The following is a 27212-nucleotide window of genomic DNA, read 5'->3' as shown; positions in this document are numbered from 1 at the left end:
AACGCCATCTCCGGCACAAACCTACAATCGCGAAATATATACAATACAAGCGTCGTGACATAATTATTGGATCGCGAGAACACCCGTTCATCGGATAGCGTTTAAAGGGACCCTCGTACACAATCTCCGGTAGCTTTACACCTAGGATAAGTGCCTTTCAAACAATCACGAGAGATATCAGAGACTGCGATCTAAGCTGAACAAGATTAAACGCGTTAACCCCGATTTATTCGATCGGCTATTAAGATTAACCGTAATGTGACACTACTTCCGTGCTTTTGTCGCATCGTTTCAAGCGTAAAATGCAAATGGTGCGGTCGGTCTGCGCGAACGCGTTGGAAATTCAACGGTAGAAATTGTGCGGAGAAAGGAGAAATTGTTTCTCCATAATAATATATGCAAATACCATATAGGATAATTCGTTAGAAACCCGTGCGATTTAAAAGGCATTTTTGAAAAAAAATTTTATTACATTTATCATCTCGTCTCTACGTAACATCTTCGAAGTGTCAACTTGAATAGAACGATATCCAATATCCAATTACGGTCTTACGTACTTTTGGCATTCGCTAAATCATGGATTTTGGACGAAATGGCATCCGTGCCAGAGATACTATTTCATTATGGATATTATGGGCTTTTCTTGTTTCTGTTTGGGCTAGAAATTTATATGCTTGCCTACGATAGATCCTATCACGATTTTGAAAATTTATGGACTCGTGTTGTTTTCGAGCGAATCGATTCGAACGTATAGGATATTTCGAAATTTATATATTTCATATATCCGTCATGATTTTATTCTAATCGTGATTTATCTAAACTTTATGTTAACTTTCAAAGTACAGAAATTAGAGTCCAATATCTGTTTACGCAAGCAGGGGAATTTTTTTTTTTTTTCAAAATGATAAAATCTTTAAAGAAACACGAGTTGAAATTTCTTTATCGTTACTCTTGCTTTATCTTTAAAGTAAATACTTCTTCTTAATTAACAAGGCTATTCATTAAGAAGCAGTATTTGCTTTAAACTATTTAAAAGATATTATATTGCTTCTGGCGGAAAAGATTGAAAGAGCGCTTTAATATTGATTCGCGAACTTCTCTTTTTTGATTGTTTATCGAGAAATATATATATATATATAATGTGTAATTAAAAGAATGAATATTGCTTGTATAGGACGTTATATCATTGAAAAAAACAATGCGAAACGTTTCTGCACTATTTTTCACTGAACGGATACGATGTCATCCATAGTTTGACAAACTCCGTTGTAAAGAGCTCTTACCTTCACGTGCCCGTATTTCCATGTGAAAAGAACGACGACTGGCAGGCAAGCGATGATGCAGCACTCCAGGATAAGTATCGCCGTTCGCATCAACCAGTTCAGGGATACGACGCAAGGCGAGCCGTCCTCGCAGGATTCGCATCCTTCGGCGCACGGCAGGCATTCGAACACTCCATCCTTGCCATATTGATTCTTCTCGCCCTGTTGACAAACGTGAAATTATTTCCCTTACGGTGAGGCGACGGTATCCCGCGAAGAAATGTAAAACGAACGCTAACCGTTCTATTCCTCAAAATTAGTTATCGAGATTGAATGGACGAAGAGAAGATGTTTCCTATCTTTAGAGAAAACGTGTTCGATAAATTGATTTTTTGTGTGTAAAAAAATATATATCATAAATAAAATAAAATAAATTAAACGATATACAAATTTTGTAATTTATTTTGACCCGCAATTGTAGCTTTGGTAATTAATAATTCCGCTTATTTGAATATAAAATGAATTTTTCTTGATATATATTTTCAGATAATAATCGTCTAAAAATAAATTAGAGTTGACGCATGTCGCGAAAAAGTAGCTTAAAAAATTGAAAAATGGCGAAGATTCATCTACAAAGTGTACATTTTTTTGCCACCAAGGTAGCGCAAAGAAAATTTTCATCATCGATTAAAAAAAAACAAAAGGAAAAAAGAACTTTCTTCTATTACGTATAATATTTGAGATGTCTCTCAACATGCGAGATGTTAACATGCGTGTGTTAAAAAAATATAATCATTTTTGAATTGCCTCTTTTGTACGGATGTTTCGCATGAAAAACTAAGGGACGTAATAATTTTTCCGAGCTACATTCGCCTCCGGCGTTCTTCCAAGTCGGACAATACGCGCATCAGAACGTTGTCCACGGTGTTCGTCGAGAAAAAGATGACACGTCGTTAATATCCAAGCTCCGATTATTAAGGATATTTGGCGGCGGAGGGTGTCATCCATTGTAACCGTCGCGGTTACAAACGGTCGCGCCGAGTACGCGAGGGCCGCGACTGCAAAATGGTTTTGTCACCATGCGCAATGGAAATGCCCATCAAATGACAAAAGGTACGTAACATACGGTGACAATAGACGATTTCATCGCGCCACGCTGTCGATATCCATTTTGCTTCTACGGGCGCGAAAGTGACGGCTGGCCCGACGGACGGAAAAACTAGGCGCGACTGGGGGAAAAAAAAAAAAAAAAAAAAAGTAATTTCTCCCCGCCTTCGTGAATACAATGCGTTACGCTATACGTCGTACGTCGTAACGCTGTTGCCGCCACAAGGATTTAATTGCTCCCTCGCGACAATCTATTATTCTGCGATCCTATTTCCGAAGCCGGGGAGAAGCTTGGATACGACGACGAAAATGGAACGCGAGCTGATAACAACTGAAGATTTCTCAGATTTAATTTTTTTTTTTTTTTCATATTGTATATATACGACTAAACAAAAAATAAAATTTTTATAATTAATAATTAGATATATATTTTATTTACATGTAGATTATATATCTTGATTTTTTTATTCGAATGAATATTAACTTGTTTATTTTCATAAATTATTTTTTAATCGAAAATCAATTTCTTGTAGGCATTTGCAAATCGATCGCATTATGTGCGTACAAGATTTGTCATATTTCTATCGCATTAAACTTTAATGACAGAATCTTCCATCGATTTACTATGAACCTCAACTAATCGACTGCTTTGTGAACGGAGCCATGCCATTAGAGCCCATGACAAGCGCTCATGGAAATTTGATGAGACCGAAACGAAAGCTCTCCTGCATATTTTTATTAGCGTATAATTTCGCCGTGATAAAGTAATTTCTATTCTTTTAGAAAAAAAAAGGGGGGAGAAAATGGAGTAATATTTATTATGACCAGCATTAGTTGGCCTGTGTAAAGTAGAGCAGAGCTATTTCTACATACTGGATCGGCTTTAAACCACTCACCATCATCAATTTCTCGTACTCTTCCTCTATGACAGTGCCATTGTAGTACCTCTTGTCCGATTTCGTGTCGGGATAATAGAAGCCTCGTTTGCAAACGCATCGATAACTACCGCGGCGAAAACCAAGGCCGGGAATGGCGATGCACTGCGAACAATCGACGAAACGATTAATTGCATCTAAGCAATGTCTACATATACCGGATCCTTTCGTTATTAAGGCTAATTATGTACTATTCGCCGAAATTGTTTCAACGAATCGTTCGCTAATCTCTCGCCTGAGAGAACAAGCAAATGTTGTTTTTCTTGGTCAACAAAATATATATTGTCATTTGTAAAAAGTTAAAAAAAAATTACTTAAAAAATTAAAATTCTTCTCTTCAATCAAACTATTTGGCGCGTATATATTACTTATATAAATAAGGCTATATAATCGTAGGGATCAGTTTTATTGTCGATTTATCGATTGCCGTAAATAATTTAATTAATCTTCAAATCAGAGCTTTCAAGTATCTAAATTTTTAAAAATTTAATAATTAAATATTCAAAAGTTGAAAAGGAATTTTATGTTAGGCTATTTCCATTTAAAGTTTAAGGGGATATACTCTTATTTGAAAACAACAGAACCGATCATGTTTTATTAGAAGAAATTGTATGTAGCGTAAAAAAATGACGAAATACATTATTTTTTATACATATTGATGTAGCTATTACCATTTACTTTTTTTTGTTAAACTAACGAGCGAAGCAATAAAAAAATATCATAGTTAAAAGGTATCATAGATTTCCATAAAACGGGAATCTATGATAAACTACGGCTTCATTGGTCCAAGCAACTACGTGCCTCATCGTGATCGAAACAATTTTATGTTGCAAGTGTATTATTTGCATTCATGTAGTAAACTATAGAAATTGAAATAATGAAAAAAAAAATAGAGACAACCATCGAAAGTTAAAAGTAAAAAATCGTGAAAAATGATTTTTATGTACTTTTTCATAAGGAAAGAAATATGCCTGTTTTGCTCTGCAAATAGCTTCACGGGATGAAACCTGAAAAAATGTTTTCTCCAAATTGCTACCCACTTTTCAGAATTCGTATAAATAATTGTAGCCGAAGATGGGAAAAACGCCATTTCAACTGTAGGATTTACTTATAAAGGATCGGACGATATTGATACAGTACTCTATTCTACATCTACCATAATTTTCGAGATTTTTCCCATATATAACCGCATTTTTACGTAAAAAAAAAGAAAAAAACTGTTAAATAAATTTCGTCCAACGTACCCCATAACAAGAAAGATGTAAATTAATCTAGATAAATATTAAAGATTAGGAATTATAGACAAAATTAACGATAAATTAGCTCCAATTCTAATTTTTCCCTATGGCTAAAATTTTATGAAATTTGTCAAGAAAACTGCACGAGATATACGCGATTCACAATACAATTTAAATGTAAATTCGCTGTGGGGCGCAAATATTATCCAATAATTTCGGCGCTTTGGATTTTAAGTTAAACATTTTGAAAATCTCTGAAGGGCGCGTCATTTTCTTGCGAGTTTTAATTTATGAAAAGTAAAGCGCGCCGATAACGCTCGCGGTTTATTACCGGGGATGATAAAAACGAACGAACGCTGCGCGAGCAGCACGCGACTGTGTTCTTCGCATGAAGGCGGAAGAACCGCTATAGTTTTTCTCTTTCTTCCGCGCGATAGGGTCGAGGGTGGCATTTACAAATAGAGTCGGTCGCCACGTGGAAGAACATTCCCCCGGTGGCTTTGTTCTCCATTCGGTGCGGTGTGTTTCAAGCGCGCGCTCCAGGACATAGAAGGACACTCGCGGGAAACATCGATCCTCGGCTAAGAGAGAGGGAAACGACATGGTGCAGAGAGCGACGAGAAATTAGCATTACCTCGGTGGTGCGCTTTTTGCATTTGTCGCTGGCGGCGAATATGTTCAGCTGCGTGGATCCGGTCGGCAACGGGCACTGATCTATGTCTACTCGGCGAAGGTCTATGTCGATACCGCTGGTGCCCCTGCGAACGATAAATCAAACACGTTTTGCGATTAAACTCCGGATGTAAGATGGGCTTAGACTTGAACGACCGACTTACGTCCCGAGAGAGGGCAAATATCCCCCGAAAGGACGACGGGGGGAAAACGCTCCGGCGCCACTTATCGAAATTGAATTAGTAGCGGAAACTATAATCGTTTTTACATAATTTAAGTAGTGCCCGGTAATGGGAACTAACATCTGTTCCTAATTAGTATCCGTCTAACATATATATCTTCTTTCTTCTGTGTGTCTCTAGATCGATACGAGTTTTAGGATAGATTCCTTTTTCTTATATATATTAAAATGCCACCAAAGTATGAAAAGAAAAGAAGGAGAATCGTGGAAATTAGAAACTTGCACATTGCTTCCTTATCATTTTACTTCACTCACAAAGCTCCTCCTCAGAGCAAATGGGTTTTTCAATTTTGGCTTTTTTATAGAGGCAGCTTTATCATGGTAAAAAAATTTAATCCGACCTCTCGAAATTTGCGGGAGTTAAAGCGTGCATAGATAATTCTCAAGAAATTCAAAATTTCATAAAAAATGAACTCTTTTACCAATTTCCATCAACTTTAATACCAACTATGTTACTTTAACGATACTCTATCCATTTTAAAAAATTTACCCCAATATCTCAAAATTTGCGGAAGTTAAAGCTTGCACAGACATTTTCCAAAAAATTCAAAATTTCATAAAAGATTAAACCTTTCACCAATTTTCATCAAATTCATTACCAACCATCCTTTAATAATATTCTATTCATTTAAAAAAATTTACCCCGATATCTCAAAATTTGCGGAAGTTAAAGCTTGCGCAAACATTCCGCACATACACACACGCACACAAACATTTAAAAAAAATATAATTTTCGACATTTTGGAACATTCTGAAGACATTGTCATAGAAAACTGGAAAAAAGAACTTCCTCTATGAGAAAGCAAAAGAACTTGAGATTATAAGGTACGAAAATAAAAGAATTTAGTATGTATGTAAAAAGAAAAAGGCGAAAAGAATTTCTCTTGAATGATCCATGTACCGTGAGATGAAAGTAAGGTATCATAAATTTTTCGGAATTTTTCTCGTGTCCTCGCTATTCTCTTTTTACCGTACCAAAATAATGTTTAATCAGATTCCCTCGTTTCTCATTTTCTAATGCATAATTCAACATATGCGTGCGCATACTGAAGCCGATTATGCGTGCAATATATCTTCTGTTGATTCTCGACTCGTGTAACCCGCGCGCGCGATAATCCTTCCTCTGACACGAAATAGCGGCTGCTTTGTACGAGAAACAGATGGTGCATCTCAGTAATAATATATTTCTAATATACAAATATGTCGTAAATTTTTTTCCTCTCAAGTTTACAAATTTTCGATTCTTTCTAAAGCTTTCGTATAAATATTCTATATTCAAATTTTCTCTTAAATATATATATATATATATATATATATATATATATATATATATATATATATGTGCAAATGTGATTATTCACATCTATCAATTTTAGTTCGTGAAAATAGTTTTATTTTTTCAATTCGTTTGTTTAAATTCAATCTTAATATTGATATCGTGAGATCGTCGTTATTATTTCTAGACTCTCCCGCTTCATATGATTGAATAATGTTATGGTATATCTGGGAACATTCTGTATAACAAACGCCATTCGACTCCTCCCCTCTCGATAGTTGGCCGATATCGATTCTTGATTTGCAAGAATTACGATGCGTTCGTAGTCGCGCTGATAACAAATTTCCTTTAACGGATATTGCATTCTTCCGAACGGCATAGCCCCCGTTCTTTTCCAACTGTTAGCATTTACCATGATTTCTGCGTGAAGTGGTCCATGAAATTTTGCATTTTTGAATTTGAACGGGAGAGCGACGCTATTTCCGACGTGCAATTGCGAGCGAATTCTCGGTATCCTTTCGCGAACATGTCGCCCGGCGTTATTTCATAAATGGCGATTTCACTTAGTCCAGTTGAGTGGAAACGTTTCAATGCATAGCGAAAGCGCTATAATTGACTTACATAAACTGCAGTAAATAAATTTAATTTCTTAATCATTTGGATGTTGAATTCTTAATATAAAATTCGATCTCGCTTCTTTTAGTCTTGATGTACGAATTAAGAAAAATAGAGAGAGAGAGAGAGAAGAGAGAGAGAAAAAGAAAGGGAAAAGGAATATTAAAATATAAAATAAAAATAATTATTTCTGGAGAAATGTGTTCATAAAGATTCATTATTTTCCAAAATAAAATGTACAAAATATTCTAAAAATCGTACGATTAACTTTATATATATATATATATATATATATATATATATATATTTATTTATTTAAAATTAAATTAAAATAAATAAAAATTAAAATATATAGTATTGTAAATATAACCAGAAATATCAAAAGCAATATCACGTTTCACATGTCAAAGAGAAAAACTCAAATTTATGCGAAATGAATTCTCTTCAATTGCCATTCCATCAATGTAGCCTATTTTGATAATAACTGATATAACGGAACGACAATGATTAATTTTATATCCCAGCTGTAGCTAAAGCAAATACTCAGCATTTAAAATTTTTTCGAAAAACTTTTCGGGTCAAACACGGGAGGCAAATGTGAAAATGGCGATAACGTATCCGACCGTTTATAACGCCACGTGCGACTGCCGTCGTAAAATTGCAAGAATTTCCGCTCGAATTGTGGCACAACTGAGTTGTAAAGGATACCATTTCCCATTTCTCATGTTGGAGGCCAGTAACAATTAATATCTAACTACATTGTTTCATAAAGAGAGAGAGAGAGAGAGAGAGAGAGATTCTCGCTTTGTTGACACAGAGACTTCAAATAGCTGCTTGCGGAATAGAACTAAAAGCCTTGCAAACGGTTAAATCAATTTGCATAACTGAGTTCCGTACTTTAGATTAACTCTTCGTCTCGTGTGACAGCGACATACTAAAATTTGTCATTAAAATAAATTGAATATTGATTAAACGTCATTTTTTTATCTTATTCTATATATATAATGTAAGTTATATTTCTGTTAAGATTTATTATAATCAAAAATTTTCTCTTTATGCCTACATTAAACTTGTTACCATGAATATAATGTTTACATGCTCGTATTGATCTCCTTCGAATTCCTATCCGGTATAGATAAAAACGTGATTTTGTTTATATAGAAAAATACCTGATCACGTTCCGTATGCGTAGATCAACCAACAATGTTGTGGTTGCTGGTTGGATTTTTTTTTTTTTATGTCGCATTTAATCCAATTATTTTAACGTCAGTTAATATAAATATTTGAAAACTGTGAGAGACGCATAGACAGGTACCAATGATTGCAGTGAAACAAAATCAGATTAAGTGAAATATCATATATATAAATACAGTGAAAAATAGAATAAAGAAAAACAAAATTGCCTTTAGCGTTGCTTGCAACTATTCTTTTTTTTTTTTTATATAAAACTATGTATCTACCGCTGTGCTATGTTTATAATTTACAATCTTACTTTACAATTTTGATACAAATCATTAATTTAGAGTGCAAAGTTGATTTTGATAGAAATTAAAATTAAAATGTAAAAGTCGTGGTGTAATATCCGATAAAATTCCCTCCTATTAAAGAAAACTCGGGAGTTCAGATCACGAACATTCCGCAGCTAAAAGAGAATACGATTATTTTGCAATACTCCAGTATATAAGGACATATTTAAGCCGTAAGCAACTCGCGCTAGGCTATAATAAGATTCTATAAGGGGCATGATATCTGCATACTTCATCGTCAGGAAAGTGAGGAATGCTGAAGATATCCCGACCCCGTGTTCGTCAAATTGGTCGTATCGATTATCGATCGCAGCCACGAAAGGTTTCAACAGTGAGTTTCGAATTATCATCGCTTTCACACGAAAAAGCGCGACTTCATCTTCTATTAAGTTAAGTAAGAGATAGCGATATTCGTTATATCTTCATTATATAAATGAAATTAAATTCTGATAATTCATAACAGGGCTAGTTTTCATTAAAACACTTGATGATCTATACTAAATAAATAATTACTCATAAATAATTATTAAATATATATATTGTTATGGATTAAATTCTAACTATATATATATACATATATGTATGCATACACATATATATAAATATTAAGAAATAAATTATTAATTTTATAGTAAGTTAATAAAAATGAAAAAAGTAATAAAAATCTGTAACGCTAATTTTCATCAAAACACTTAACGATTTCTATTAAATAAATAATTACTTATAAATAATTATTATACAATATATATATACAATATATATACAAAATATATTACACAATATATATATACATATATATATATACACAATATTATTAATAATATATATGTTTAATAATTATTAAATACAAATAATGTTAATGTTATTTATTTAATATAAATCATTTAATGGACAGAGTAAAAAATTTACTTAATAATTACAACATTTCTTTTTCAATTTTTTTACTCTTTCCATTAACAATGACTCATTAAACGACGAGAAAATCTCCGAATTCATCAGAGAAAACGATCCTATCTCTGGTCCCGATTTTACGTATTTATCCCGTATGCCAATTATTCGCTAATTGGTCCTAATTGATTTCATCTGCTCGCTCGTAATCGCGTTGCGTTCGTTTATTTAATCGCCATCGTGCGAGGAGATAGACGCATGTGTATTCCATTATCCCGGCTTATCCCTGTAAGAAGAATGCCGGGACGTGGCGCGTATAATCATCGGCGTGTAATTCCGCCGGAAGTTACGTATAATAAGGTAACCGGTTAAGCCGGTATAAATTAGGTGCGCATGTGCCTCCAAGGTTTTAGCAAACTCTCGATGCCGCGGTAACGCGGTGACCCGTGTCGAAAGCCCGTTTCAGGCCGGTTACCGTATTACAAATTGGATCCGCTAACTCTTCTCTAGCAGATAATTCACTTAAGCGTCCGGGCGCGAAATAGAGCGGGGCGACCCGACGGCCTCTTGGCTAAATGAATTTTTCAACCGGACACAGAACTCACTGTAATTACCTGTAATTATAACGACGTCGCGCCCGCACCTGCGGAATTAAGGATCCGAGAGAGAAACTTGGGAACAAACAAGAGATACCGGGGCTTTCGTAGAGGGAGGATACAACGTGTTCCGCGGCCGATTGCATCTCTCTTTCCAGTCGCCTGATCCTTCGACAAACTTGATCAATCTTTCCTTAAGGGAAATTCAATAGATTATTCCCGTACTCCCGTAGTTACCCGTAGTAAACTATCTCATGCCGAGATGTAACTGCTCTCGACGAATCTCTTCTGCTTTAGATGAACTTTAAATGAACTTTCTCCCAATCGAAATATTTTTAAGTAGAAAATTAGAATTAATCTTATATACCGTAAAGAGAATTAAAGAAGTAAGACGATAAATGTTATGACTGTCATTACACATTTTCGCTAAAGATAAATTGTCCAATTAAAGAATATCCGGTTGAAGCGGTCGGGAATATCTTATAAACGGCTTTACTAGATGATCCTGCTTTGGACGGTAATTTGCTTAAGTACTAATTTTCTTGGATCCTAACATGCTTGGATGCCAACTTCCTTGAATACCAAATTCTTGATACCCACCAGATTTCAAGAAGTCCTAGCATATAAGATTTGGCTTTGATCCTAGTTTGCTTGAATAGTCATTGCCCTAGTTTGCTTAGACACCAATTTCTCTTTCTGCATTAATCTCCATCTTTATTTTACGGCTTTTTTTTTCGAATTTGATATTGTACAACTCTTCTTCATAAACGTATGGCGAGATATTTAAATTCAAAGAAATTAAAAAAACTGCAGCAGTTTAAATCTTTAAACAAGACATTTTAATATTTAAAAATGTAATATGTAACAATTTTAATAATTAGGCTTATCATCACTACTTATAGAATTTTAATATATAATAAAATAACAAAATCTATATATATATATATGTAAGATAAATTAAATTCAAATAAAAAAAGATGAAATAAAATATTAAAAAAATTGAATCGTTCGAATATACTTATAATTACATGTGAAATTAGATCCAAGCAATTAAACAGCGAATATTCGAAGTATAAATCACTTGAGCAAAAAAATTCTAAATTTATAAAAACCCCGTTAATCCCTCGCCCCCCCCCCCCCACACACACACAAAATTTAAATAAAATTAAAATGGTAATTTATGATTTAAAATTATAATGTAAAATTATATTTTAAATTTAAAATTATAAATAAATCTAAAAGAGAAAGAATCATAATATATAAAACATGAAACAAAATGTAAAAAAATAAAATGATACAAACAAATACGCTAAAAATAAATTAGAAAAAAAACAACATTAGAGATATGTGGTTTTTTTTTGTTTTTTTTTTTGCTTCAGTTACGAGTTACTCATTTAAGATGGTAAGAAATTTAGTTTCTGCTCTGTCTCGCTGAAGAATATTTGTCACATGAAACAGGGATTCGCGTCAGCTTGCGCTTGACGCGAAGTAAACGATGCACGAACGCGAAGATAGGCGGATAGGGACGGTGGAATGAGAGTGAAAGAGGAAGAGGAGAGAAATTCCCGATGGGGGGGGAGGGATGGGGGAGGGAATGCGATGCACAACACCGAACGTTATATCGCTCTCCCATCCCTCGTCATCATCCCTCTGAATCCATTCGCAATGCGTCGGCGAAACGCTTTCGCGAAACATGACACATAATGTGCATCGCGAGGTGCATCAAAGTGCACGAGTTCTATCCGTATTATATACGCATCGGCGCATCGATTAATCATGTTAATTACACTTTCGACGGCGGCATCAAACTTTTCTGCCGCAAAGCACACGAATTTGTGTCCGCAAAATTATCGTGCAAATCTAAACCGCACAATAATCAATCCCCATATCTTCACCTTTGTAAGAAAATTCTATAGAGAAAATCTTATTCCTTTTGCAATTTTTTGACATTACGTATCACGATAAAATTATGTATCAAGCTGTATGTATTAATAAGAAAAAAAATATTATTTTATTTTATATTATATATATATGTTATCTGCTTTTATTTATTAGGTTGGAAGAGAGAGAGAGAGAATACGCGATTTTAAAACATCTTATACAGATACTTTAGAATAAGGTTTTTAGCTAGCCCAGAGAGAGAGAGAGAGGGAGAGAGAATGAGCTTGCGGGGACGAAATTCTGTTAAAACTAACTAAGCGAAGATGGTCATGAAAACAATTTCACTCGCAACAAGATAAGCGCCCTTATGGTTTTCACAAAGCGTTGCAGCCCCCTTTGTGTGTGGCATTCTTGTTGTAAGAGGCAACCGGTCTTGATCTTGACTTCTGCCAAGTATCTCGCGTAAGATTATAAAAAGAATTCAAAAATTCCCTGACTTCTATCTAATTTTTGTTTCTCTCGTATTTGTTGCAAAGCTTTTACAATATTCCAGAGAGAGATTTATATAATAAACATAATATATGCATAACGAGAATAATAATTTACATTCTGTATATTTGATGTCGTGATAAATGTGTTTGAAAGAAAAAATAATGAGCAGGTTTTTCGTGAAATGTATGAGATATTAAAAAGATAGAATTTCTTGATAAAATACTCGCATTATAATATGCACTTATTAATGTGCCCATGTCTTATCTAATTCTTCAGAACTGCATAAAAAAGCAATTCATTTCAAAGCTGCCATTATCTTTTTGCCTTTTATTTCTTGGATTCTCTTTTATTGTTAAAAACTCGCAACGGCCGCAAAACGAGGTAATTTATTACCTCCTTTAAAATTTATAAATGTAACTGTTCATGAACTGTTTCTTCTACGAGTAAGGAAATTGCAATTTCAAGAGAAGTTCGGGGAAACTTCAACTCGGCGGGCGAGATTTGACCTCGATATATTGCCAAATTTGATTTATGCCGTTTTCAATATGCTCTCATTATATAAAGCACGAGGAGTGTAATCAAAATTATTCAATGAGTTTAATCTGTGCCGTAATCTATTTAATAATTGTTTCAGAACTTTCGCATTGAGAGCAAGTGCTGTTTCGCGTTTTAAAGGCAAACACAAACGAATGAATATTCTATAACCCGTGAATACATAACATCGTCATTGTTCTATTTTCCGACACCGCAAAACGCGACATTGGCCGTTCCCGCGATAAAATATTGATTTAAAAACCGAGATGCGTCGTCTTCTATTTGCGCGCGGCAACGCGTTTCCCGACGATCCTTTCCTCAAGAATTTTCTCCGCGTTTTCAGTAGCCTAATTGTACTCTATTGTAACCGCGTTCCAATTCTTCCCTGTCGTACTCTTTCGAACAGACGGAATTTATTTCCCGCGGGTCGACGACGACAAGGAACGTTTACTTTTTCATCAGTAATTTAATTAAAGTCTCTGTGCGAAGAATAACATTACATCGCATTTCGCAATTATTTAATGACTTGTGCAGTCTTAAAGCTTGTAGCATCGAGATGCCATTCTTAGTGACATAACGCGAAGTCGAGATGATACCTCCAGGATGCATAAAATATACAAAGTATTTCGCGACGACATCAAACTTTACGAAGGAAATTATCCCTTGACAAATTTACTCGATCTTTTCCCGTTGTAACTTTCAAGCTCATAACACTTCGGAGTTATAGATGCGTGACAATATCTTACTCTATAATTAATTTCGAGCAACGTCTTCTTTAGTAGAATTCTAGTTTGAAGCTCGATTATTAAAATCTTCAATGATGAAAATTTAAAAAATTGCTTAAAAAAAAAAAAATTATTGATGCAGTAAATTTTGTCGTACGCAAAATAAAAGTTTAACAAAACATTATGTACGTACAAAAATAAAAAAGATTTTTAAAAAATTCCAATATTTGATTATTATTTTTATATTATATTTAAGTTTATGTATCTCTCATATAACACATGTGTGCATCCTGACATGTGTATATTTTATATGTGTGTGTATATATTTTAATTTCTTAAATGTTTCCTGCATGTATGTTGTATGTGTATTACATATTATATAAAATGTGCTTCATAAAATTCTAAATAAAATTCTATTGCCCAAAGCAATTTTAAAATCAAGTTGTATCTCAAAATTATTTTATGTAATTTATTTCAATATTATAAAATATAAAAACATTGCATCGCTATTAATTACCTCCTGCCTATAAGAGCAAAACAAACATCATGAAAATATTAATTACCTCCTGTCTATACGCGAGCAAAACACATATCATAAACATTTAAATAATCAACAATAAAGGGCGAGATAGTTCAATGTATCATGTTAAATAAAATAACGTTGAAAATATTTTAAATTGTAAATTAAATAACTTTGAATCAAACTGGTTAGAATAAATCATATTTAAACAGCAGCTGCCCTAAATAAACAGCAGAAAGATGTATTTGATTTTTGTATGGAATTATTATTCCAGGATGTAAGATTTTTTTCCACGCGAATTAATATCTAATATTTTTACTAGTATTTTACTTGTGTTGAATAGTTCAAGCCAATTGTTTACATAAAGTATATACATAATCTTTTTATGTGTCATAAGAGCCAAACGATCGGTAGGAAGACGCCGTTATCGGTATAAAGTAAGCTTATCTATTTCGTTGAATAAAGATTAAAGTTAATCTATTTTATACAATTTAATTTTGTAATACTTTGTTATTATTAAATCAAAAAAATCTTAATTGATATATTTTAAATAAGTGTACAATTATTTATTATTATTTTGAATTTTAACGTTATTTTGTGTTTATTCGTGGATCGCGAAAATTGCAATTTTAAAGAGAACGCATTCTACAAGTTCATGGAAGTGAGGTGATGTTGGGAAAAAGTTTGATGGCTACTAGTTGAAGCGATTATAAAGTAAATTCTTATGAAACGTTCCGACAACATTGCCAAGCATATTTCGAACTGTCCCCTTTTATCTCTCGTAAAGAGTAAATTTTTCTCAAAAACTCAATCTACTCCTCGACTAATATTCGAGGTTTCGTAGATTTTCTTTTCTTCGCGTTTTAATATTTATTTATATCGCTATAAATAATCTGAATAAATTAATAATTAACTGCGAGTAATGACATTTTTAATGATCTATAATCAACTTTCTCAAAAATTCGAGAATATTTAACTCTCAAATTCAAAATGATAGAGAGAGAAGTAAATTTAGATTTTAATTTTAGATTTTCACGGGTTCTCCCAAAATGGATTATCGCGCGCGCGCGCGCCTTGCGTTTAACCGTTCAATTTAATCGCTTGCAATAAACGAACTATTTTTCTCGCAGACGGAGAGACTCTCGTATATTCGTCGCCGATGCAAATCCGTGAGATTTCGCCACTTGCCACCAGAAGATTAAAGCGAAATCTCCAGTAATCGATCGCGTGCCATTCTCTATTTGCCCGCCACGCTTTTCCCCGCGGCAGCTGCAATTTCCAGAATCTAACCGTAATCCGTTGCAACTGCATTCCATTCTTCTCGGCCACTGCATTTGTAGCTCGAATTTACTTTCGCGTGATGACGACGGCGATGAACGTTTGCCTTTCGTCCCGCAATAGTCCCTCAATAGCACTTCGTCCAAGTTGAAGAGCCGCGCCCGAGCTCTTCTAATCCGTCCGGAATCCGCTTCAGGCGCAATAAAGAGCGAACCTTCCACGATAAGGCTTAACGTTTGCCAATTGATAGCAGACGATAACGATAAGACCGCGAGTATCGAGCGGATGAGAAAAAAGGGACCTCCTCAATCGTCAAGAAATCTTTGTCGAGTAAACCGAAGAGACGCCGTGAGAAACGCGCCAAATTACGCTGATAGATTACACGTTCGATGGATTCAAGATAATATTTTTCTGCGTCGTAATGTGCTGTAACACGGCGGACGACGATAAGAACATTTGAGAAGATTATATACCAATAAATCAATATTTATGGTAAATAAAAAGATATTTTTTTTTATATATATAAAACAATTTTTTCTCTCTTCTCTCTCTCTCTCTTTCTCTTCATTTTTTTAAAGCATTAAGAAATGTAATTATATTTAACGTATTCAATAGAGAAAAGATATATGTATACATATATATGTATACACACATATATATATATATATGCACACATTTTTATATTAAATATTAAATATTAAATTCGATAAAAATTGAATTATAATATAACATTGCTAAACAATATTGTAAATATTGACAGAGTTGAGATAGATGAAAGATTATTATTTAATTCATCGCGAGCGCATTGCACAGTGATATAACGTGTGTATTAAATTGTATTTTTCATGCGATATATATTTGAAAGAGAAAAGAATTTTAAATATCAGTAATGTCTGAGACAATAAATCGAGTTTCATAACGGCAATAAAGCATTGTCGAATCGATAAAACGGCAAGAAACATTCCGAGGTCATTCCAATAAGTAATAGAAAAATGAATTGCTACTATAAAAATCAAAACGACAGTTTAATGGCAATCATTTCCCATTCAGTGCTCTTAGAAATATTACTTAAAAAGGACTATAGAAAATATGTCTTATTAAAGATTTAAAAATATTATTTGAATATATATATATATATATATATATATATTGCAGAAAAATTACACTTATATTAAACATTTATTAAATCTCTCTTTCTCTCTTTAAAATTTATATATGTGAAAATATAGTATTTAATATTGAAAATGTATAAGTTAAGATTTTAGATAATTGTTCCAGAGGATTTTATTTAAGGAGGGAGAGAGAGAGAGAGAGAGAATCTCTTTTTCAAGATATTTTTATCTAATATTTCAGAATATTTTTCTCATTTAAAATTCAAGAATATGATTCATGATATTTTCACACACAAACAGTCGTTCAGATTTAAAGTTCAAGTCATTTAAAAAATTCAAAGTCATTATTTAATATTCAAGGAGCAACGACCGTATCTGAAAAGTCGATCCGAAAGACAGGGATCTATTGAAGATCTGACGGCAAGATTGAACGGAAAAATAGGATTATCGAAAATCATTTAAGAATCCAACAATCGAGGAGGCGTTACAATGGCTGAAAGAACGACGGTGACTGACAGTGAAAAAGTAAAAGAAATCGCGACGGATAAGATGCAGGAGGTCGTAGCCATTTTGTCGGCCGAGACGCCGATTGTCACGGAAGACGGAAGCGAAATTAAAAAACGGGTCAAGAGGAATATTATCACTGTGCCGGAACGCTTCGTCGAGATCGAGAGAGACGGAAGAAGGTATCGCCGCGATATGAAGGGACGATGGAAGGCTCGTATTGTATTGATTAACATTTCACACGGTTAGTTTGATATTTTTTTCTGCATCGGTGGTCTTTAACTTTTGATTGACGGTCCGCCAAATTCATGCACACACGATAGGCCTTTGACTGTTTTAAAATTTAATGAACTTCTACTACCGTACTAGTTGAGTAGCTGTTAATAAATGATCATTGCTTAAATTTTCTGACATTCCAGAATATCATTTAAAGTTTAATAGTTATATGACTCATGACATTTGCGCGTAAACGGAACAATATTCCAAGCTTAAAGCTATCGTTTGAAATTCGAAGCTATTATTTAATATTTAAAAGTAACGGTAATTTTAAATATTATTAAAATTATTTAAAAAAAAAAAATATATATATATATATATATTTTTTTTTTTTTGCCATGTACCTTAAATTTTTGCATGCTTTTGATTTTATTTAATTAACATATCTAATAAACATGCATTTGATTTACGCATACAATTTAAAGATATTATTAAATTTATCATTACGCGTACAAATTAATGATATCATTAAAATAATTTGTTTTATTCGCAAGAATGTTTTTCATTTATAATTATAAAATGTAATCGTATTTTGAAAGAACTAATTACATATGACTTTACCGTCAAGTTCCATTGTCAAGCAAACATTTTTATAAAAATTGGCAGGTTTTATGTAGGAGACTAACAAACGTATTTGTTATCACGGTTTTAAAAGTGGAACCAATCTGTTCACTTACATTTTAGAAGATTAGATGCTGTGTTTTTACCTAAAAGCTACATTGTTATAAAAGTTCGATATTTGTTCGACCACACACACACACAAATTCAGATTTTTTTACTCTGCATGTAACTTTTTATTGAATATGATAGACCCAAAATTTGAAAGCTTCTTAAAAGACTTTTCATGATAAAAACAGAGTTTATTCTAAATACTAAAATCATTCTTACAAAAATTATATTTCTTTCATTCGAGATATCGTATTTAACTCTTAAACAAACTAATCATGCATTTGTTCTATACAAATTAAATCACTTATATTAAAAGCTAAATGTATTTTATCTTGGAAAATTAAGTTTTTTTTTTTTTAAACCAATCAAATTTTTTTTCCAATCCTAAAGCTAGATGGGTTCGTTTTAAAAACGATATTCTGTTTGGTTACTAAAAACGAAACTTTATTCAACGCAAAAGTCAAATATTTGTCAGTCCGATAAACCAAACTTTATCATCATAAAGATCTTTTCTTGCGTAACAAATTTTTGCAACAAAAACCAAGCTTCTATATAAAATTGATTATATAAATAAAGTTTTTCTAACACACTTTAGCAACACTATTTGAGCAAAAATAAGAAGAAAAAAGAAGCTTTTTTCTTTTTTAAATATTTTTATGCGCTTTATCTCCCGCAAAAGTCACTTTCGTATTTCTAATTCTCTTTTTTTCTCTCCTTCTCTACCTCTTCCTCTCTTTATGTTCGGTAATTTCGATATTCACGCATACTCGTAGACAAGATATTTTCTGTGAGCCTCACATATGAATATTTATACGTTTCACGGCTATTATTTGAAATGCAAAATGATACTTGGCTGTTATATCAATTTTAAATAAAATGTATTAAACAACTTTGAATACTTCGATTATTAGCTGTTCTAAAAAAAATGTTTTTTAATATAAAATTTCAGAAAAATTGGCTTAAATCTTTTTAATTCCACAGAACTTATTATAAAATAAATAAATAAAAAAAAGAATACTGACAGCCAAATAATTTAAGAAAATGAAACGAGAATATAAAGTATAATTCGGATTTAAAAAAAGAAACTTAAAAAAAACAATAAGCAATAAAAAAATAAGAAAATTTGTATAAAAATTTTGATATTGGGAAAATGGATATGTAATATAAACATTGTTATTAATCATGTAAAATTATATATGAAAATTTATGCACAAAATATTTTTAAGCTAAAAATATCGCGAAACGTTATCGTTGAAAATCGATTCGCATAATTTATTGAATTGAAAATAACAAAGTTTTATAAATATTTTCATCCAGAAATTGAATTCAAATTAAAATAATAATATATTTATCGTCATCTCTCAAAGTGCAACAAGATTACGTTTGTTTTGATAAATTCTTATCAAAGATTTGCTTCACCTTTGACACGCCACCGTATGAGACTCAATTTCTGTAGTGGATTTGGAATTTATAAACTGTACTTTTATCGATCCGGGGAATCCTCGACGAAAAGCTAATCAGTCATCGCGTAACAACAGCGTACATCTTTATAAATGATCGGCAACTAGCGAGAAAACAGCATCGCGAAACATTTCTGCTTTGTCAACGAAAGTATTTATACGTCGTACACGCCGTTTCAACAGATCTTATCGAGATCACGCAAAAACGTTGGAAACAGTTTATATTCGCCGGTGAACATCGAAAAAAAAAATGAAATTTTGGATCGTATTGTTAACGATTGCCGTGACGATAATGACCGTCGTATCATTATCACCGAACAGAAATCGATTCACATCGAGTACCACTGAAGGATCGGCAACAACAACATCTCCGTTCAATATTATAACAGTGCCGCAGTTCCCGTGCCCGATTGGACAGCGACGTGACAAGCAGGGAAAGTGTCGAATGATTCTATAGAATTATAGAAGATTCTTAGGGGAAATTTTAAGAGGAGAGAATTATACGTGGTAAATTTATATAATATAATATTTTTTAAATTTATAAAAACTTTGAAAAATATATATATATAAAATTTTTCCAAATTATATATATATTTTTAATTTTGAAAAAATTATATATATTTTTTGGGTTATAAAAATTAAAATAAAACTGAACGCATATAAAAGAGACAACATAATTATTAACATAATTTTTATCAAATTAATGAAAACTATGCAACTGTATAAAGTATTCTCTATTCTTCTTTTATTTATTTCTATGGCAAAAGTGCGTATTTATTTGAAAACGATAAAGATCTATAAGATATTTAATTCTGATATTCTTATTAATATAAATCTCTAATTTTCTTTTAATATAATGATAACTATACAAATAGTAAAATCGGATATTTCGGATAAACTATTCGTAAGAATAAATAAAAAAAATTTGTTTACCGCTACGATATCATTATATGAATTCTTTATCTTGAAATTAAAATAAAAAGTAATTTACTTATCACTTATTAATACGATGCGTAAAGCAGAATTATATTATATAAAGCTAATATGTAAACATATTTAAATTATAAAACAATGTTCAAGATAATTAATATTTCAAATTAATTACTACGCAAAATAAATTCTTTTTATTTTAAATGAGTATTTAATAAAAAAGGATAACATATTATTTTTCCGAAAGAAATTTTTTTACACATAAACTTTTTATAAAGTTTGATAAAAATATTAATCCTTATATATAAAGAATCTAAATAATTATAAATCTTAAAGAATATTTTATATATACATATTTTTATATAAAAATATTAATTACAAGAAATATTTTATATTGCGTTATATCATATATAATAATGTAAAATATATACATCACCATTGCCTATATATACACTATTAATTAATTTCATAAGCGATAAATAAATTAAATGAGTTACAAATTCCTTACCCCACGGTCGCTCCGGCGATGCTCGACGCCGGCATCCTCCGTCTCTCTTCTTCGCGTTTGATTGCTCTGTGGCTGTTCCATGACACTCACATAACACTCACTCGCGAAAACACGGTTAATTATGATCGCGCGCGCACTAATCAACAAAATTAGTCGACGATGGCGATGCCCTTTGCGCAGCACTGTCGACGTTCACCGCACGCGACACGTACTTTATTACGACGAGAGAACAACACGAGAACTATCATCAACTCATTAAGAATCGCACGATCAAACTTCTGCGCCACTCTCGCGATAATACCACGTCTGTTGCTAACAAATGAACTATGAATAAATATAAAAGTTTATAAAAAATAAAAAATAATAACGCGATACTGGATAAATATAATATATCTGTAGAGTTAAATCGCGTGATATGCGAGAGTGTAAAAGAAATAATAAAAGTTTTCTAATTACTCGCGCGACAGATTTCGATGCGAATAAATCGGATGCGGAAGGAGCGATAAATTACGACGATGCGTGAACAACGAATTTAGATTTGTCATTCGTAAATATTAAAATCACAGATTATATATATATATGATATATTGAAACATCACGAGACCACTCGACCGGAATCGATTTGTCCCCTACGATGTTTCGTTAATGATCAAAAAATTCTAAAATAGTATCGACAACTTCATCCTCTCTGATTTCGTATAGTACATACTAAACAAGACGAGTTAATGGCCAATTAATCCACGCGATATACCGCGATGTACCATCGGATTATTCTCGATCCGATGATTTGCGTATACTGTTTCCGATTCGATAATTGTACGAGCAAATTGTATCGAAATCAACAAAAACACGGTGCGAGATATCTATTCTTAAAGTATTATAAAGAAATAATTATAGCTTGTTATATATGTAATTGTTATGCCTTATTGCTTTAGTCTTGTTTCAGATGAATAGATCGTGCAAAGTATCGATAAAACGGCGTAAAATGTAACAGCCCCGATTTAATCGCTATTTAAATATGTTGTAGGGAAGATTTTTGAAGATATGATTCAGAAATTCATGTAGTCGCACGTTGAAAGCTGTTAACGAACTGCCAAAAGTAGGTCAAACACATTATTGACAAAATATCCATATCCGTGTACCTATCATGTAAATGTAAACGAACACTTTTCCGTCTGCTCTACACAACAAATACAACGTACACAAACGTTCACTTTTTTGCCAATATTACTTTATGATACCTGAGAAAAAGCATTAAAACTGTAAAATTTCGATTCGTTATATCCTCTAAATTAATACCCCCCCCCCCCCGGTCTCCTATTTGTTTCTTGCGGAAAATTACTCGGAAAGATCTCCCCTATATACAATATATTTAAATAGCGATTAAATCGGAGGTGTGTTATCTTTTTTTTGTGCAGTTTTACCAAAATATCTATCTTGATCAATATTCCTCGCTCGACATTCACGAGTTAATCGACAATCGTAATCTTCGTAGAAGATAAATGTATTTCTCCTAAGATAGGTAATATGATTAAAAGATAATACGCGAAGCGATTCGCGCTCCTACTTTCCTGCTCGAACGTCGCCGAACAAATGATTACGACGCCAACCACATATTCGTTATAAACACACGTAGTGTGTTTATATTTATGTTTAATATACTTTGAGAGAGAGAGAGAGAGAGAGAAATTCATAGGAAATATTTGACTTAAATTTCTTAAGTTCTTAAATTTGTCGCGACTTTTTTGGTTACTGAAATCACTCGAACTTATGATTTGGTTATTATATAGAAATCGCCGAATCAAATAATCAAGTAATGAAGAGCTATATGAAATATTGATCGTTTATTAATAATATATTTATTTCGTGAGATTTGTGCGTCGAAAATATATCGCGATATACTAAGCAATTTTTAATTGTATATTTTCAAACGATGTATTGCATTTTAATTTGCCATTAATTCGACTCCATTTAGCGTCGCGCGTCATCAGGATGCAATCATCGATGCTATTTTACGCTTATTTTTCGATCATTAACAAAACATTGCAGATGCTGGGCGAATCTGTTTCGATCGAATAGCTTCGCAATGTAATTTGTAAACCATTTTGTATTAGCAAATACAATCGTTATCAAACCAAAACCATTTAATATTTATATCGATCATATGTAATGTATCATATATATAATAAGAACGTCATTCGTGTATTGTCGTAGTTGATTACTAATTTCGTGAGATTTATTAAATCAAAATCTATCGTACAGATGGTCAACGAATATCTATCTAATCATATTTTCGATTATTATACGGTATTTATCAAATATCACGAATATTTACTTTCAATTTCAACTTGTTTTTATATTCTTCACTTACGTTACAACGAGATATAAAATAAAATGCGTATACTATTTGTTAGCAAATGATATAATATTGTTGCAATAAATGGCGTATAAATCTAATACTGATGCAACTTTCAAGATGCGTCGAAGTAATCGTAGCTTTTCCATCGCAATAAAAAAAATGCACATGTCATGCGATTAATATCGGAAATAGAAAATGCATTCCACTATATTATTGATTACCGCACAATCGCGATTAATTAAATTTTATGCGAGTATGTGTCATGTGTGAATTCCATGAAGCAGTTCAAGAATATTTATGGACGAAGAAAAAAATAGAAAAAAATCCGAAATACGTGTCGAGTGACGGCTGAGCAAGTATAAGGAGATTTATAATCAATATTTAATTTATTTGTTATTTATAAAATTAATTGCTCGTTCATCGTTGTATATATATATATATATAGAAAAGTTTATAAAATTTTTTGAGAAATTATGTAATTTTGTTCATTAGCTATCTGTTTAAAGAAGAAATAAAAAGTTAAATTGTGCATAATAATTATTTTTTTAAATATTAATTATTTCAAAAACACTATTTTTTTATAATTTAAATATATTTATATTTTATAAATTACCGTTTATGTATTATAATTCTGCAGATATAAGAAGTGGAAAGTTTCTTTCAGAATAATACTTTATACAATTATGCATATTAACTTTAAAAATAGCGTTAATTTACAAATGACGAATATCTCTGACATATATTTTTGAGATAAAGTGCCTTATTAGCTGAGATTTATGTTTTCTATGTAAATTTCTGCCGGAAGTACTTAGCGTGTCTAAATACAGCAATAGAATAGAATTAATAGCGTATAAAAAAGAAAACACAAAAAAAAAATTGAAATCTTTTGCACATAATTCAATTTTTATATCGCCGAATAAAAATATCAAAAATTTTATTGCTCTTTTTATCTGTGCGCCATCACTTTTCATATTCCCTTGCAGATTCGACAATACGGGCGATGTAATCCTAAAGTGCGTACAAGCGTCGTGATGAAATATCCTAACAATGAGGCGATGTGGAAATGGTTAAATTGATTTGTCCAGCTTTGCATTATTAGAGGAAGCAGCTATCCCGCTATCTCAATGCGATCATTTATCTATATTGTTCATTCCGTATTATTGTTATATTAATTGTGTGATAAATTGTAGCTGTAATATTTTATATAACCATAAATTTTTTTATTAGTTGAAACTTTTTTTATGTTTAATTTTGTATGTAAAACAGAGGAAATCATATGCATGTATTTCAACAAAATCTAGTAATAAATAGAAAAAATTGACGATATAAAAAATAAATTATATATTATTAATAATATAAAATTTTAAAAATTAATAGTTGTATCTAATGCTAAATATGAGAAAAAAATACAAATTTATACATTTTTTTTTATTTTTATTTATTTAAATACAAATACGTTCACTAATATATAGAATAACCTATTTTCTATTGATTGATGAATGATGTTATTTTTAAAACATCTTTCGCTATATCGAAGATCGATATTAGTTAGTGGTAAGTAAGTATATCTAAAGGATATACCTAAGAAGGATATAGTGTCTAGAGCGTGTAAGAGATTGTAGAATAAAATATAGAAATATGCGAAATTGAGCCAGGTTTATTATCGCACAATATTATTATATTTATTAATTTATTAGATTTATAATATTTCTCTTGCTTTTACTAAAATGTTTACAAAAAAAAAAAAAAAAAAAAAATTAACATATCTCAGTTTACCACATTGATATTGATAACTTCGCGATGACGCGATTCGATACGCTCCAATCTGCACGTTTAATTTTATTTTTTATTATATTAAGGCAAAGTGCATCTCGTCAGATGTATAACATCCGAGTATAAATAAGAAACATATACGATAGCGAAGCGACAAATTATTGGTTGAAACAAACGGAGCAAAACTGCAGTGTATAATACATAAAATTTCGAAAATTTCGCGAAACTTAATATTTAATAATTGAGAAAAGAGAGCCGCTAAAGGTAAGTAAATGCGAAATTAAAGCTAGAAAAGTTATTAATAATTTAACTTTTATTTTTAGATAAAATATTATTATAAGATGAAGTTTTCTATTATTACTTTATTTATATTTATGACGATGACGTTAATCTTTGTACCGCTAAGAATATGCCAAGAAAATGAGGATAAACATCTTATGTTTATGACGTCGGAGAAACTTGATTACGAGCGCAGGATTGTAGACGCGCCCAGAAGAACAACTGCAAAATGTCCGCAAGGCGAGAAGCAAGATTCTAGAGGAATATGTCGCAAACCATTATGATGAAAGAGCACTTTTCGAAAGAATGCATTAAGCAAAAAAAAATAATTTAAAAAAAAATAAATAAAAGCGCAATTATATATTACACGCAATTTTATACGAAATCGCCGCTTGAATCACAAGAGTTTATCTCGAAATTTCAATAACGCAAAAACTATTAGTGTAATAATTTTATGTCCTTACTTTTCCATTTAATCGTACGTACGTGTTTACTAATAATCAGAAAAGGTATGTTTCATTAACTATGATTATTAACTAGCTAATGATGTTGGCGCAGTTTTCAATGTTATGACTTTAAGTAAATTAGTAGATAATAATTATACCGACATATGTATATTCTTTTCAATTTAAATTTTTTCAAATAAATATACAAAGATGTAAAATAAATTATTTAACATTCTATGTATATGGAGTTTATAATATATTTTAGAGTTAATATACTTTCAGAGTTTATTTATTAAAATATAACTTCTTCATGTATGATTTCCTTCATTCCTGAAAATTGTTCTGATTTGCGACAGATTCCTTTCTAAAGTACGACATGTGTATTTTATGTCTGTTTGCAGACCAACATTTCAGCAATATCAGCTAAAAGCTAAAAGTGAGTTGGAGCTCCAAAATATCGTAGCAGCGATAGAACGACGAAAATACTCCATGTATCAACAAAATTCTATTAAATTCACATTATACGATTAATATTATTTGTATTGTGTATGCGTACATGTCACGAATTAAAGGTAAATACAATTAATTACACAATAATAGTCAATCTGATTCCTGTCCATCAAAATGATAGATATATAAATAAATCAATATCAAAGATCTCTGACAGTAAAATTATATTTACTGTGCGTTTTTAGAGCCTCTAATACATATATTTTGTTATATACTAAATTAAATTTTCTAGTGATCACGTTATTACATTAATTAACGATGATATGACGATGACGTTACTATATAATATGCACAAAACTTAAACGATTAGCGATTGAGAAATCTTATTAAAGATCAAATTATAATCGATAAATTAATTTAATGATTGCGAATGTAATTCTTCAGAGATTTTTTATTATATTATACGTAATATAATTTTAGTAGAATTTCTTTTAAAATAGCAAACTTTTAAAATGAACGGAAAATGAGAAATTTTTCAAGCATTTCGAAATATATGCAAAAAATAATAATTATCTTTATGTGCGACTAAATCTCACATAAACTGATTATTATAATTTCTCGTTTACTTAGAAGAAAATACAATTCGCAATAGGTATCCTC

General features: G+C 31.7%; 1 protein-coding gene and 1 long non-coding RNA gene across 7 annotated transcripts in view; one reads left to right on the top strand and one right to left on the bottom strand.

Moving 5' to 3' along the window:
* The window catches only part of LOC138935208 (metabotropic glycine receptor), a 91558-nt gene that overhangs the window by 18619 nt on the left and 45727 nt on the right, over window positions 1–27212 (bottom strand). For all 6 annotated transcript variants that reach the window (XM_070299655.1, XM_070299656.1, XM_070299651.1 and 3 more), the window contains 3 exons: window positions 5177–5300; window positions 3266–3409; window positions 1284–1484 (listed from right to left, as the gene is read on the bottom strand). In XM_070299655.1, the coding sequence (XP_070155756.1) occupies window positions 1284–1484; window positions 3266–3409; window positions 5177–5300 (469 nt within the window). The remainder of the gene's footprint in view (window positions 1–1283; window positions 1485–3265; window positions 3410–5176; window positions 5301–27212) is intronic.
* On the top strand, window positions 24592–26684 carry LOC138935211 (uncharacterized). Its single transcript, XR_011447226.1, has 3 exons — window positions 24592–25641; window positions 25701–26165; window positions 26504–26684. It is a non-coding gene; the product is annotated as an uncharacterized lncRNA (long non-coding RNA).

The sequence above is a fragment of the Polyergus mexicanus genome, unplaced genomic scaffold (genome assembly GCF_030449975.1).
Source record: "Polyergus mexicanus isolate NDT 795.1 unplaced genomic scaffold, iyPolMexi1.0 SCAF_7, whole genome shotgun sequence".
NCBI lineage: Eukaryota > Metazoa > Arthropoda > Insecta > Hymenoptera > Formicidae > Polyergus > Polyergus mexicanus.
This window is presented reverse-complemented; position numbering and strand designations above follow the sequence as displayed.